Genomic DNA, 14,965 nt, shown 5'->3' on the forward strand with positions numbered 1-14,965 from the left:
ATGCAAAAGCAGAAATAGTTGAGATATATTTCCTGAAATAAATACAGATGTTTCCAGAATGATTTTAATAGCAATCGTAATAAATTCATAGATTAAAGCAAGGATATTAAAAAAAGACAATGAAAAGAACTTAATATAATTTGAGCAACTGTTTGAAATTCATAAATAAAATTAAAGATATTAGAGAAACACAATTAAATGAGCTTTGAAGAAGAAAAAATCGATTCAAGCTTGAAATGAATAATAAACAGTCAGAAACTCTAATAGATTAAATTTAAATGCAATTAAGTCGTGTGTTGCACACAAAACTCATTGAGATTTAAAAAGTATTTGTTTGCATTGCCTTGCTACATTTTTGAATAATGGAAAGAAAGATACAAATGCAGTTGGCAAGCGTTTTATTTGCTTTGAGAGCGGCAAAGCTTCTTTTCGAGACTGCAAAAGGCAACTTGAACTATTAATACTTCTGCATGGAAAGTCTAATGAAAATACCTATCAGTTGCATCCACACACATACAAAGAGAGAAAGATCGGTGGTATTCTGTGGCAAGAGAAATGGAAAATTCATTTGGTGCACCACAAAATAGCTTTTCGATTTCATTTGCTGCAACACAAGAGTTGCCTCCAAGCCTCTTTCTCTCTTGCTCTTGCTCTTGCTGTGGACTAATGTGAGCTTTAGGAAAAACAAGTTGTCGGCATCATTTTTCGATTTGCATGCAGTGATGCCTCTCAGCGTGTGTGGCATGTGGAAACTGGAAAGTGGCAAGTGGCAAGTTGAAATCAACTCAATTGCGATTGCAGCATTTTTAGTTGACCAAGCTTAACACGTGTTCTCCATCATGTCACCTTCTTGCCACCTGTTTTGTCTGTGTGGCAAAGCAATCGGCAAACTTTTCAAATCAACCTGGCTGTGGCTTGTTTAACTAATGTTTGTTTGCCTCTTTTTTGCGTGTGTGTCTGTGGCAGGTCATAACGGCAAGCGACTCGGCGCCGAGAGCACTGAAGGATCTACGCAATCGATGCCTGAATCCGGGGAAATACGCTCAGCATCTGGAGCATTGGTTGGCCTACTATCCGGCACAGCAGGTGCACATCATCGATGGGGAGCAGCTGCGTCTCAATCCCATCGATGTGATGAACGAGCTGCAGCGCTTCATCAAAATTCAGCCGCAACTCGACTACTCCAATCACCTGCGCTACGATGTGAAGAAGGGCTTCTACTGCCAGGCTGTCAGCGAGAAGCGCAATAAATGCCTCGGCAAGTCCAAGGGGCGACAATATCCAGCGATGGATGAGCGCAGTGCCAAGCTGTTGCAGCGGTAAGTAAAACTCGTCGCCAGCAAATCGGCTAGCAAAATGTGTGGCAACGACATAGTAAAAAAACGTAGCGTAAAACACAAAAAAATAGGAGGAGGAAAAACGGGTCGTATGAGTGATTTGGGTTGGTTTTCAAGCGACAGACAGATGACGACGACGACGACGATGCTTTGAGTGAAGGATTAATGAACACACATGTGTGTGTATGTGTGAGGGCTCGTGTGTGTGCAACGGTAGATAGAATAGTTGCGCGAGTAGCTGAAGGGAAAGTGAAGTGAAGCAAGAGGTGGAAGAGGCCTGAGCTGGGATGAATGAAGTTTCTGTGGCCATGGAAAGTGCACTTTGCTGTACAACTACGATTCGGGATGCCAGCTGTCAGTTTGGCAGGATAGCAATGTTGCGAATAAGAGAGAGTCCTTTTATATTCAGTGATTCACAGCAGTTAAACGACAGCGAAATGAACACGAACATAAAAGTGATACACACACATATGTAAACTCCTCGTATACTGCCACCAAAATAGGTTAACAGCCTTCCTATGAGTGCTCCAAAATGGGGAACGATATGACAGAATAGCAGAGGCAACGATTAGACAACAGTTCTACGTACTTCTAGTTTTGAAAGGGCTACTTAGATATGTAGAAGCGAATATTTTGCGAAGACATATGAGGAAAATAACAGTTGAGTTTCGACTGCGGAAGACCCTTTTAGTTAATGATTACTTCTGAGTAAAAACAACACGAATCTTAAAATTGAATGATTAAAGAATTAAGAAATACATAATATATGAGGAAAATAACAGTTGAGTTTCGACTGCGAGAGACCCTTTTAAATGTTGATCAATTCTGAGTAAAAGCAACGAGAATGAATTTAGAAATACAAAATAAATGAATGAAATATCAGTCTTTCTTCATCGAATTTAAAATGTGTAATATGTTGGTGGAATTCAAATTAATATAGTTGGTCAAAGTTGTTTTATTTGGAAGGAATTCGACAAAAAATAAAATGAAAGAGGGATATTAGCACATTTTTTTAAGAAACGAAAACAAAAATTAAAATGTTATGTGAAGGACATAGTCTGGAGATGGCATTTGATAATGATTAAGTTGATTTATTTATTATTTTACAAAAGAAAGTGAATATACAGATGTAGATGTATATTTTAAGACAAGACAACTCAATGAAATTAAAGAAAAATATTTGAAAAAAAAGTATTTACAAAATATTATATTTAACTTCAATAAAATATTATCAAAAAGATTAATCTAAAATGTAAGCCTATGAGTTAAATCAAATAAATAAGAAGCATAAAGAAGCTGTGAGAAAGCTAAGCGAAGGCTGTGTGAGTGTTGCCACCCTTAATCAAAACTGCCTGCCAGGTGGCAACGCTAATGGCGATTTAATGCTCTGAAGCTCAGCGAGGCAGCAGAATTACTACAAAAAGAAAACGAACAAAAACAATCTGTCAGGAGAGGAGGGTGGCTAATAAAAAGCTTAGGCGGACTTACGAAATTTAATTAGAGCGGACTAACACACTAGTAGTAGAAGCTATGCTAGGTAGCTAACAAACAACGTTGAAAGCCGCTTTGGGCGAACTTTTTGCAAAGCTCGAAAATTTGAAATGCAAATGTTGCTATCGCAATTTTTTTGCTGCCACTTTAATTGTTTCTATCTCACTCTCTCCGATTGCAGCTACTATTTGAATCACAATACGGCGCTGGTGAAGCTGCTGAAAAAGCTCGGATCGCGACCGATACCACAATGGCTGAAGGATGATTTGTCCACGGGCACGTGATAGCAGCTGTTTGCCTTCGGCGGGGGAGCAGGAGGAGGAGGTGGCGGTGACGGTGCAACGGGCATAGGAATTGGTTACGGAATTGGATATGGCGGCAACAAATATCGCAAAATGCGTGCAAAACTCAGGAAACAATTGCATTGGCTGCAATTGGCGGCAGCGGCAGAGGCAGCAGCTGTGGCAGCGGCAGCAGCAGAGGCGACGGCAGCAACGATGCCTGAAACTAGGCAAAGCAAAGCAGTGCACAGCGCAGCTGACAGCGACGTCGACGGCAGCAGCAGCAATAGTGTTGACAGCAGGCACAGGCAGCGACGTCAGCAGCGCAGCTGCAGCAACAACTAAGATAAGCAGCAGCAGCAGAACAAACGCAAAACAACACAAAACAACAAAAATACTAAAACAAAGGCAACAAAAAAAAAAAAAAAAAAACAAAATAGAAACATAATTAGCAGATTTGTGCATGATAAATCCTGTTGTAGTTTATCTTCGTTGTTGTTGTTGTTGGTGTTAGTTAATGATGTCGCTGCAATTGTCAGTTGAGTGTTGTAAAATACGCAGAAAAAAAAAGTTAACTAGCGTGTATGTGTGTGTGTGAGTGAGTGTGAATGCGTTGTATTATGTAAATAATGGCTTATATGATAGTGTTTGCATGTGTGTGTGTATGTTTGTGTGCGTGTGGCATTATAATTCAAAGAGAGGCAGCATGAATAATTGCATAAATAAATGCATTTTATGCGCTTTGTTAGTTGTTTAAATGTTGATCTAGATGGGGGCAAAAACAAAAAAAAAAGAACGCGAAACTGCAAAAATAATAAATAAATAAATAAATCAGAATCAATTTATGTGTACAGTTTACAATTATATTATGCGCCCAATTAACTCGACTTGATTCATTTCGTTATTACCTCAACTACAACAACAAAAAAACCAACAAGAAATCTACTTATAAAAAAAATTTATTATTAAATATACATTGTATATTTGATTTTACAACTTCAGCAACAACAACATTCGTGTATACTATATTTTATAAACATTTTTAATCCATGCCAAAACTGTAGAAATATTCTCTCTAGATCTGCAGTTACGAGTGCTATAAATATATGTATGTTAAATATCTAGTTTAATTGCATATGTATAAATAAATATTGCTAAGGCTGCTACTTGTATTAAGTGTAACATAAATGTTTTTAGAGTAAACAAAACAAAAATGCTTAACAAATGAAAATGCAAATGATACAAAAAGAAAAACCTCTAGTTGTATGTTTAACGCACTAAGCAAAGCTCTATATAGTATATATTGTATAGTTGGATATATATTAAAACTAGTTCAAGTTTAGATTCGTAATGCGACAATAATAAAAGCGAAAATTTAAACGATTTCACTGTGTTCTTCATTTTTGAAAAAACCGTTACAGACTGATATCAGCGTGACCGCATGTTGAAATATACTGCTTTACATCGGCACAAATATACCACACCTGTAGCGCTAGATGCGTCCTTTGAACTATTTGTTACTGTACTAGAATTTAAAAAGCCAACAACATTTTAACTGAATTTTAACTTCAGTGGTTTGTGTCTTTACTAGTGCTGGCATATCTAAATAATCAGATCTGGCAGCTCGTGCATGTAAGTGCTGCCCATTTAATGAAACTGTTAGTTAACAGCTTGCTCATACAATGCAAATGTTAGCTCCACCTGCCATGTTGAAATTACATTTTTTATAAACTTGTTTAAAGAAATGTTTACGAATTTGTAGACAATATGTTCTGCTATCTGTTAATAATACCACAGATTTGTAGAAAAAGTTATTGATTAATTACGCTACTTGCAACAGCGTATTCGCCTTTGTCGAATCATATCCCAGGCAAATCAGCTGTTATCGAATTTTCGAACTGGGTGCTTGCGTGTGCGCCAAAAGGGGTCTAACAGCCTAATTGTATTTTAACAGCAGTCTGTTATCACACTTTAACGCGCGCGGTTGGCGTTCGGAGTTCGGCGTTCGTTTAGCGTGTTGCGGCTACTAGTTAAGCTTAAGCTTTCACATATATTGTATTTAACCGCACAATTAAATAATATTATTTAAAGCAGCACGTGCCACCCCAGCATACTATCCGGTAATAAAAAAGTCGCTGTGACTTCTGTATTGTTGGAATATCCGAAAAAGTGAAGTGTGCAAGTGCAAAGTGCAGGTTGATTGGAAAAGCCGCCGCTACTAAAAAGAAAGAAGAAGAGTGTAATTAAATTTGGTAAATTGGCAAGCTGCTATCAATTAGTTGAGAAGTTGTTCTAAAAACGTTGTTTGTGTTTTGTGTAGAACATGTGCCGCGTTTTTGTTGTTTGCCAGTGAATTTCGCAGAATTAAAGGAAAACCGGTAACTTTATTTTTTTTCTGTTACCGCTTTTGGCATTGCGCATTGTCTGCGTTTCTCGTCTTTCCACCTTTTGGCGCCGCCTTTGTTGCTGCTTATTCTTATTGCTGTTGTTGTTGCTGTTGTGGCACTGTTGCATTTTATGCTCAGCTTGCCTTGAAAACAATGCCAAAATACAAATTGCAGTTGTTTTTTTTTCTCAAATTGTAATTGTCTTGCTGTCAAAATTGCCAAATTCATATTTTCAAAGAATTTTCTCTTCCCTCGCAAAATTATGGTAAACTTAGTCTTTAATTTTTATACGCTGAGTAATTAGTTAAACAAGCGACAACAACAACAACAGTGAATACAAGCACAGTGAACCGAACCCAAAAGGTGATAGAGAGAGAGGGAGAGAGGACATTACTCATTGCCCATTGGTCATTCATCCTTCTTTCGATTGTTCGCAGTGTGCGTGTTGCGAGTGCGTGTGTGTGCGTCTGTTGCTTCAAGCACAAACATTGTTGTTATTTCTCCACTGTGATCTTGCAAAGCAAGCGTTCTCTCTCTATCCGTCGCCCCCCCTCCCAGCCACCACAGCATGTCTAGGCGCGGTGCCGTAATACTGAGCACAGCGAGTCTGCTCCTGCGTCGCGCACCCGCGAGTCGCTTCAGGCATGGAGGACTGCGGCTAACGCCGCCGGTCACAACATCTTTTGCACTGATGGTGAGTACAGCAAAGAACACCCTGTGATTACACACATACACATAAGAGAAGAGATCACAATCATAAATGTGAACATGTGCAGCGCGTGTCGCTCCGGGGGAGCAGCTGTCGCTGGCTCTGCTGACGTCGCTGCCGGCTGCCGGCGACTATCAAAATTATAAAAATATACACAAAAACAAGTATAACATTAAGTACATATATCTCACCATATACATATGTATATGTATGTTGTTATACATGCGTGTGCTCGCTGAATGCTTGTGGGCACATTTTTTAAATTATTAAAATTTATGCAAGAGAACAAAAAGCAAACAAACACACATATATTACACTCACTTTCGTATATAACATACTTTTACTTACTTTACGTATTTGTACATTCTATTATGCTGCTCGTCGTTTCTTACATGCTGTCAGCTGTTGTTGTTTCTTACGCATTTATTCTGCTGTGTTGTGGAGAGTGAGTGAGAGCAAGAAGACGAGCCGCTCTCCACTCTCTTTGAGTTGTGCAAAACTTGATTTGAAGTTTGCTCTCTTGAAGTTTGTGTGTGTGCGTTTCTCATTTCGTTGTGTTATTTAAGCTTAGCACCTGTGCTGTGCCTCGTTCACTCAACACAAACCGAAAAAGCTGTCAGAAATGGTTTATCTTTGAGCTCTCTGACTGGCCATGTGTGTGAGGGGGGGAACAGTGAGAATTACCAGCTGAGTTGTGTATGCCTGAACATTCACTCACCTAATTGATGCGGCTCACATGGAACGATGACTGTGTGGAAAGTCTCGATTGAAGCACTCAGCTGTGAATCATTTAACCACCATCCCCCCGACCCCCTCAGTTAAGCCCATACATATTTGCATTTGACTTCTTGTATAGAAGTGATATGTTTATCAGCTGCTCGTCTCAGGTGAGACATTTAACAGCCAACGCACTGAAAGAACGAAACGAGAATGAAAGAAAGGCAGAAAGAAACAAGTCGTTTGCACCGTCTGTCTGTTTTGTCTGTCTGGCCCGTAACATGTACTTTTATGGCAAACACGATTTGCATACAAAATGATTAAATTCGCCGTTATTTGTGCAGAGCAAAAGGGTGCGAGCGAGAGGGCGACAGAGATGGGACGAGCACTTTTGTTTGCCTTGCCACTTGTCTATTTAACAAAGGGAGTGGAAGAGCGGGATAGCGAGAACAAATACTACAAGCCGACAAAACAAAATGTTGACTGAAAGTGTCAAAGCATGGTCGTAAAAAAAAAAACAGTTTTATCAGCTGAGTGGGGTTCTAGGGTCGTGTCCCCTTTGATATTCGCGAGAGATATTATTATTATTTGCTGAGTTCCGTGACGTTGTTATTTTGTAGTCAGTGCCACTTAATTTACATTTGTTTTGCACTCTCATTTTATAGTTCCGCCCTCTAGCTTGCTTGAGCAACTGATTAAAGTCAACAAAAGTTCAGTTCTAAGAAAAAACACAAATCATTGATTGCATTGCCAAAAGCACGCTACATATCGAAACACTCATTCTCTCGCATACATGTGAGTCAAAAAGTTTTGGCACAGGGTGTGTCGCATCCTCAGCTGCTGCCTGGGCCTGCCATAATTTTTGTAACGCACGTTCCTGCTCCACTTTTTTTTGTGCTCTCACTCTTAAAGCTTATGTGTGCCTAACTGTAACTAAAGTTGTATTTTCATCCTCGCCAAAATTGGTATGTTTGTTTATTGTGGTTGTGCTTGTATTTGTTGTCGTTGTTCTTGTTGCTGTTTCTGCTGTTGTCTGCTATCTCCCTCTCTCTCGCGTTCGCCGCTTGGCATAAAAAGTTTTATTGGCGCCATTCGGTCTGCCGCACAACACAAAATGTATGTTAGAACAAAGACCGACTCCCTTTCCCCTTCCCTTCCCATGTATTCAGTCCTGCAGCATCTTTCTCTCTCTCGTCTTTCTGTTTAGCAGTCTGTTCAATTCCGTTTTGCTGTGCATGGATTTTGGGTTCATGCATTGTTGGTTGATTTTAACTGTTGTTTGTTGTTGTTACAGCTTTTGTTTATTTTTGTTGCCCAGCTCAGCTGGAGTTTGGGGCGTGGCCTCGGTCCACAATTATTTTCGTGCTGCGCTATAAATTAATTTTTGCCTTTGCCGGCAAACAAAAAACCGTTGCAATTGATATTTGATTATGGCACGGGCTTATACACTGATTCACGCAAGTTTGTGTGTTTTTGTGTGTGTGTGTGTGTGTGTGTGTGCGTATCCCGCCGTTTAAATCCACAGAGCAGCATGTGCAAACAACAACAACGATACCAAAATTAACATTATGCAAATGGCATTCTTGACAAAAGCACCTGTTTCGTTGCTGAGCTTTCGATTGCACTTTAAAATTTATGCGAGCTTAACAAATGGCACTGGAAAGCTATCGGATCGCATGCATCCGACTATCGATTGGCACGAGAGTGTGTGTGTGAGTGAGATAGAGAGCGGGAGAACGTGACTTTGTCATTATGCAACCAAGATGTCTGTTACTATACAATTACTATGCTATACTATCTTGTTTGTAGGCTTAGCTCGGCTAAGCTATGCACTCTTCGCCTGGTTATCAAAGTAAATTGGAAATTTGAATGATTTCAATTTACACTTCAGCTAATTTTGTCTTTTATGCTAGAATAGCTGCAAACATTAAGTCTTGCTCAATTAGGTATTTTACCTGGTACTTATGGGGGAAAGGAGTATGATAGTTTTGTGGGATTTTAAAATGAGTTGAATCGGAAAAATAATTCAAGTATCTAATAATATTAAATATAATGTTCAAAGTAGATTCCTTTTTTTTAGTTTTAAAATTTTTAAAATCAAAGTGAATCTTATCATTAATGTTTAATAAACAATCTTTTAAAATAATTATTCTTAATATATATTTTTGTAGTTCTTAAATATTCTTTTGACATTATATTTAATATGTGTACTAATTAAATATATCAATAATATATTATTTTTGACCGCACAACAATCTTTCAAAAAGTAATTTTGTTGCAGCTTTGGCCACACTTAATACTTTTCATTTCCGCCATGTTGTTGACAAGCATTTTACAGTCGGGCACACTTGTTTGTTTACAAGCAATCACTCGTTTAGTTATTATCTTTAACAGAGTTAAGTTTGCTTAAGCTGAAGCTTTTGGTGTGTGCTCTTTGCGCTTTTGAGCTTCACTGGCCAATTAAGGCAGATGCTTGTCTACAGTTGGCAACAACTTTTCATAATCCCAAGCAGAAAGCGACTTTTTTGCCATTGTTCAGATCAGCAAAAATGTGCGTTTAATGGGCAAACTTAAAGCATAAGAAGAAGAAGAAGAAGACGACGAAGCAGGGCTGGAACAGCCACAAAAAGCTTTTGGCTTAACTCGTTCACAAACAGCAACCGCAGCAAATCTGCATATTATACGAGCTAGACAACACCCCCGAAAACCTCTTCTACGCCAGATAGAGAGAGAGAGAGAGAGAGCGAAGCTCTCCTGGGCATCATGCCTTCGAATGCTTTTGGCTTTGGAAACTTGTGCACGTTTTCCCACATTTATCAGGCCACCGAAATCTTTCATCTAGCTTGAAAATACGTAGGAAGCTAGCGCAAAAACATTTGCATATGTAGGAGATAGAGAGGGAGATACGGGAAGAAAGAGAGGGAGATACTTTCGCGTCTAATTAATGTTAATGAATCTTATGAAGAAAGCAAAGAACTGGGCGAGAGGGAGGGAGGGAGGATGTGTCAGGAAAGTTGTGACAGGTGAGGGAGCTCATTAAGTTGCATCGTTATATTGGTAAAGTTCGTGTAATGCTCGTTATTATATTTATGTATCTGTCAGATACGTTTGTATCTGTGGACTGTGGCCTGTGGCGTGTGGCAAGCGGCGTGTGGCATGCGTGGTCGTGTCTCTCTGTCGAGTGTGCCATTTCAGTTTAGCGTCAGCAGCTCAATTGCTTTGCCATTGCGTGCTATTGACTTCGCGTTTAAATCGACAACAACAACGTGTTGCAACGCCCTCGAACAAGTGCTGCCATAAAAGCACATGTTGCAGCTAAATGTAATTGTAGCACGAGTAACTGAAATTCAATTTTCAAGCAGTGCTTGCTAAACTGTAAACCACTTTCAATTGTTTTTCTCACTCGCGGCGTTGTTTTGCCGGTTTCACTTATCAGCTGTTAACTGTTAACGAATAATTGATAACTGTGTGTTATCAGTGTCGGCAAGTTTTGAATTTTTAATGCATTACGCTGACAATTGTCTTGTGTTCTGCTTCATTAAATCGGGGTGGCAATTGAATTGAGAGCTTGCCATAAAACATTTCAATGCGAGGCAGCATAATTTATCGCAATTGGTAAATGGGCTCGCAACATCTGGGCTGAACTTTCGACTGAGATTTAAAGTCAATTTATTGGTTCGCTTGGTGATAATGCCTTGGGCAAACAACAAGAAGCAACAGCAAACAGTTACACCCCGCCCAAACAGTTTTCGACTTGTAATTTATATGGCAAATATTTGGATTGTAAGTGCTATGCGAGAGGGATCTACACTCCTATTTACGCTCTAAACAAAATCTTTTGCATAAATTTTCTGGGGGAATTTAAAAGGTCTAGGCAACAAAAAGGGCAACAAAGGGGCAGAGGTTAGAGTGGGGACGAAAAGTCCCAAGTTAACTGCATAAAAAAGCCTGTTAATAATTCAGAACGTGTCTAAGACTCACCTCTCCCTTCTATTGTGTTGTGTTGTCCCAGGACAAGAAGTGTCAGCTGCTCGGTCCCTGCCCCGACAGTGCAAATTTTGCTATTATATGCAAATTTTTCACTTCCAAAGTAACTTGCCACAAAATGAGCTACATAAATTGTCCAGGCGTTGCCTTTGATTTTGCATTCCGTTGGATACACAAAGAAGAAGACCCTAAACGGGGTGTTAACTGGTTTTTCATGGTTGCCCTAATTAGCATTAAATTATTTATTGCGTATTTTATGCAGATTATTTTATTTGCTTTTTTCGGCAATATTTGTTATCAGAGCCACACCTAAAATTAGATTTCAACTGATAAACATTGTTATCATAATTGAAGTGAAACTAATGTCACACAAATATTCCGTTTCAAGTGGCCTCAGATAATGCGAACTGCACTTGAATGATAAGCAGAGAAATAGACAGAGAGTAAAGTCGTTTTATTATTCCATCCATCTGTAGATTATCCAGCTTAGTTGTGGAGAGTATTTGCAATGCGTTGCAAGCGCGCCTCGTGGCTAATGCCACATTTAGGTCTCTCAGCTTGTTTATGACTAAAATGTTCCTGAATTATGTCGTTTGCATGTCCTTTTAGTCGACAGCACAGCTTGTGGGCCACTTAGCTCCGGAAGAGCAGGAGATGACAGGCATTGCTTCTTTTACTTGCCTTTGCTCTTGCTCTTGTATTTTATCTTTCTTTTTTTTATATTTTTATCGCCTGCTGTTAATAATCACGCGCCGTTGCCTGTCTTTTGGGGTTTTTTGGGGCGTGTCCTTGGCGCACTTCTATTTGTGTTCTCTCGTTTTTTGTGTGTGTTGAGGCCCCCAAGGTCCAGAGTTTGCCTAATGCCATTCTATCTAATTGTAAGCAAATTAAAATCGCTCGTGCCTCAAGAGAAATGCACAGACATGTTCTTCCATACTTTGTGTGCCACACAAAGACATACGAAGAGACTTTATCGCGCTGCCAAAAGGGATATGGTATATGGCTGGCAATATGTAAGTGGCACTTTTCCCTATTCTCTTTTCGTGGAGTGGGGGCATAAAGCCGAACATATTTTTCGTGCAGATTTTCTAGGCGTTGGCAGCTTGCTTTCCTTTCGTGGTCTTTCATTGTCCTGCACTTTCCCACTTGGCACATTTTTTTCTTTACTGCTGCTGCTTCTGCTGCTGTCTTCTTTAATGTGCAAAGTGAATTATTTTATGCATATAAAAATGTTTCAATGTTTGACTTTAAGCTGCTTTTTATGTTGCCTATTCCCAGCAGCAAGAGCAACAAGAGCGGGTGGACCATATTGATAGCAAGGAGTGTGTTGCAAGTTTTCATCAACAGTTTATAGTTTAATGTGGCATTCATTACGAGTGCTTTATATAATTGCTGGCTTACGTTTTACGACCGCTCCTCCTCATTTACGCTCAGAGAGTGTTTAAATTGTCGACTGAGTGTGAGTGTTGAGCATTGAGCATAAGGTGTTAAGTGCGCAGACCAGACCGCTTTTAAGTGTAGTTTAAGTTTACAGCTGGCGCCCATGAAAGCCAACTACAAACTGATATTGACATTTGCCGCTCTACTAGCATGGAATTCCTTTTAGTGCGCGTGCAACCCTTGCTCCTCCCTTCCACTCCTTCGTGCCCCATTTCCGCGTCTCGTCTTCAATTACGCTTTAATTAACTTGCATTTTCAATTAAGAGTGGGCTTCCCGCTCTTACCTAGGCAAATTATTTGCCTTTTGGCAACCAAAAATTGACAATAAACATGTGTGTGCGCGCGCGCGTACAACGCGGCGTATATGCAACACGTCTAGTCGGTGAGTACACATACGCCTCGTTGCCACATTAAGGCAATAATTCAAATGTGTTTTGGTTAAATGCGTCGTCGCATAATTCCCACGACATGCATTTCGGTTCCTGAGGTCAACACACCCGAAATATGGGCCATAAAGCCATATAAGCCTTAGACATAGTGTTAGACGCAGACATCGCTGAGAGAGTTGATAATGAGAGAGAGAGATAGCGACTAGAAATAGCAGTTGCTTTTGGGTGCGATTATATGCAGATGGCTGGCATAATGTTGGCCATGTTTATAACCCGTAAAACAGACAGTCAAATGTTGGCCCAACCCCCAACGCTCTTGCTCGAATGTTTTTATCGCTTTTCTTGTGAATTATGACGGGGCGACAAATTGTACAAATGCTTTGCACTTGCTTTGCTCGTTCTCGTTGCCTTGTGATTTGTGCTCTCAAAAATCCATTTCATTTATCTAGTACAGCTATCTTCTGTCTCTCTCTACATTAATATCGTTTCGACAACTGTGCTGTCTGTTCAAATGTGTGTGTGTGTGTGTGTGTGTGCGAGTGTGTGTTCTTATACATATTTCGCATACTAATTTTAGTCTGTCTGCTTTTCGTATTTGCCAGCGTTCTTTTCGGCTTCTGCGAAAACATTTCGTTGATATTCTTTTTGATAATCTTCAGCTTGGTCGATTTTTCTTCTTCTCATCTACCTGCTCTCCCACTATATAAATGTTTATTTTTTGAACAGCATTTCTATTTACTCTTTGCCAAGTGAACAGAACAAATAAAAAAAAACAACAGTCTAATGTTCATGCGGCTAATTTATTAGTTTTTTTTTGCTGTTTCCTTTTTTTATTTATAGAACTATATCGATAGCATTTCTTGCTTGCTAAACATATACTATATTTCAAATATAGTATATTTACTTACTGAGCTCTGATTTCAACTGTTATTCATTGATAATCTCGTCTAATGTTAATGCGGATAATTTATTAGTTTTTTTTTTTTATTTATAGTCCTATAAAATATTATACACTTTACTAAAGTTCTGATTTCAACTGTTGTTAATCGTTTTCTTTCGTAATCTCGTCTATTGTTCATGGGGCTATTTTGTGAGTTTTCTTCTCTTTTATTTATAGAACTATATCGATAGCATTTCTCACTAGCTAAAAACATACTATATTTCAAATATAGTATATTTACTTACTAAGCTCTGATTTTAACTGTTATTAAACGTTTTCCTTGATAATCTCGTCTAATGTTAATGCGGATAATTTATTAGTTTTTTTTTTATTTATAGAACCATATCGATAGCATTTCTCACATGCTAAACATGTACTATAAGCTATGTATAGTATATTATACACTTTACTAAGTTCTGATTTCAACTGTTGTTAATCGTTTTCTTTCATAATCTCGTCTATTGTTCATGGGGCTATTTTATAAGTTTTCTTCTCTATTATTTATAGAACTATATCGATAGCATTTCTCACTTGCTAAACATATATTATATGTCAAATATAGTATATTTATTTACTAAACTGTGATTTCAACTGTTTATAAACGTCTCTTTTAATGCTCATGCCACTAATTTATTGGTTTTTTTCCTCGCTGTGTTTTCCTTTTTATTTTTAGAACTATATCGATAGCATTTCTCAACTGCTAAACATATACTATAAGTCAAATATAGTATATTTATTTACTAAGCTCTGATTTCAACTGTTTATGAACGTCGCTTCCAATGCTCTTGCGGCCAATTTATTAGTTATTTTACCGCTGAGTTTTTTTTTATTTATAGAATTACATTGATAGCATTTCTCGCTAAACACACTTACATATATTTTAAATATAGTATATTTACTTACTAAGCTCTGATTTGAACAGTTTTTAAATGTTCAATGCGACTAATTTATTAGTTTTTTCTTCGCATATCGATAGCATTTCGTATTTGTTAAACATATACTATAAGTTAAATATTGTTTATTTACTAAGCTCCGATGTCAAATGTTTTTAAACGTGGAATGCGGTTTTCTTTGATAATCTCGTTGCTATGAATCATACGACGCCGTCACAATCATAAATAATGTTAGACCAGATGTGAAAGGGGGGGTTGGGGAGAGAGATAAAGATATTGGTGGAGCAAAAAAAGAGAATTGCGTATACGTATTATGACATTTACGCTGTGAATTTTTTATGGTGTGCGTTTTTTATGCTGCCTGTGTGTCTGTTTTCTGTTTTATCCCACATAA

At 38.5% G+C, this 14,965-nt stretch overlaps 2 protein-coding genes across 11 annotated transcripts in view; both read left to right on the forward strand.

The window, feature by feature from the left end:
• LOC133843548 (bifunctional heparan sulfate N-deacetylase/N-sulfotransferase) overlaps positions 1 to 4,492 on the forward strand; it is a 74,161-nt gene extending 69,669 nt beyond the window's left edge. The window contains exons 5-6 of one of the 2 annotated variants that reach the window (XM_062277149.1): positions 967 to 1,319; positions 2,288 to 2,400. In XM_062277149.1, coding sequence (XP_062133133.1) covers positions 967 to 1,319; positions 2,288 to 2,321 — 387 coding nt within the window. In that variant the 3' untranslated portion in view covers positions 2,322 to 2,400. Of the gene's footprint in view, positions 1 to 966; positions 1,320 to 2,287; positions 2,401 to 3,009 lie in introns of those variants that run through there. The other variant, XM_062277148.1, reaches the window with a different exon arrangement.
• A 582-nt stretch (positions 4,493 to 5,074) lies between these two features.
• LOC133843238 (calcium uniporter protein, mitochondrial) overlaps positions 5,075 to 14,965 on the forward strand; it is a 55,067-nt gene continuing 45,176 nt past the window's right edge. Inside the window, exons 1-2 of one of the 9 annotated variants that reach the window (XM_062276687.1) lie at positions 5,075 to 5,229; positions 5,934 to 6,190. In XM_062276687.1, coding sequence (XP_062132671.1) covers positions 6,065 to 6,190 — 126 coding nt within the window. In that variant the 5' untranslated portion in view covers positions 5,075 to 5,229; positions 5,934 to 6,064. The other 8 variants (XM_062276686.1, XM_062276685.1, XM_062276684.1 and 5 more) reach the window with 8 other exon arrangements.

The sequence above is a fragment of the Drosophila sulfurigaster genome, chromosome 3 (assembly GCF_023558435.1).
Source record: "Drosophila sulfurigaster albostrigata strain 15112-1811.04 chromosome 3, ASM2355843v2, whole genome shotgun sequence".
Taxonomy (NCBI): domain Eukaryota; kingdom Metazoa; phylum Arthropoda; class Insecta; order Diptera; family Drosophilidae; genus Drosophila; species Drosophila sulfurigaster.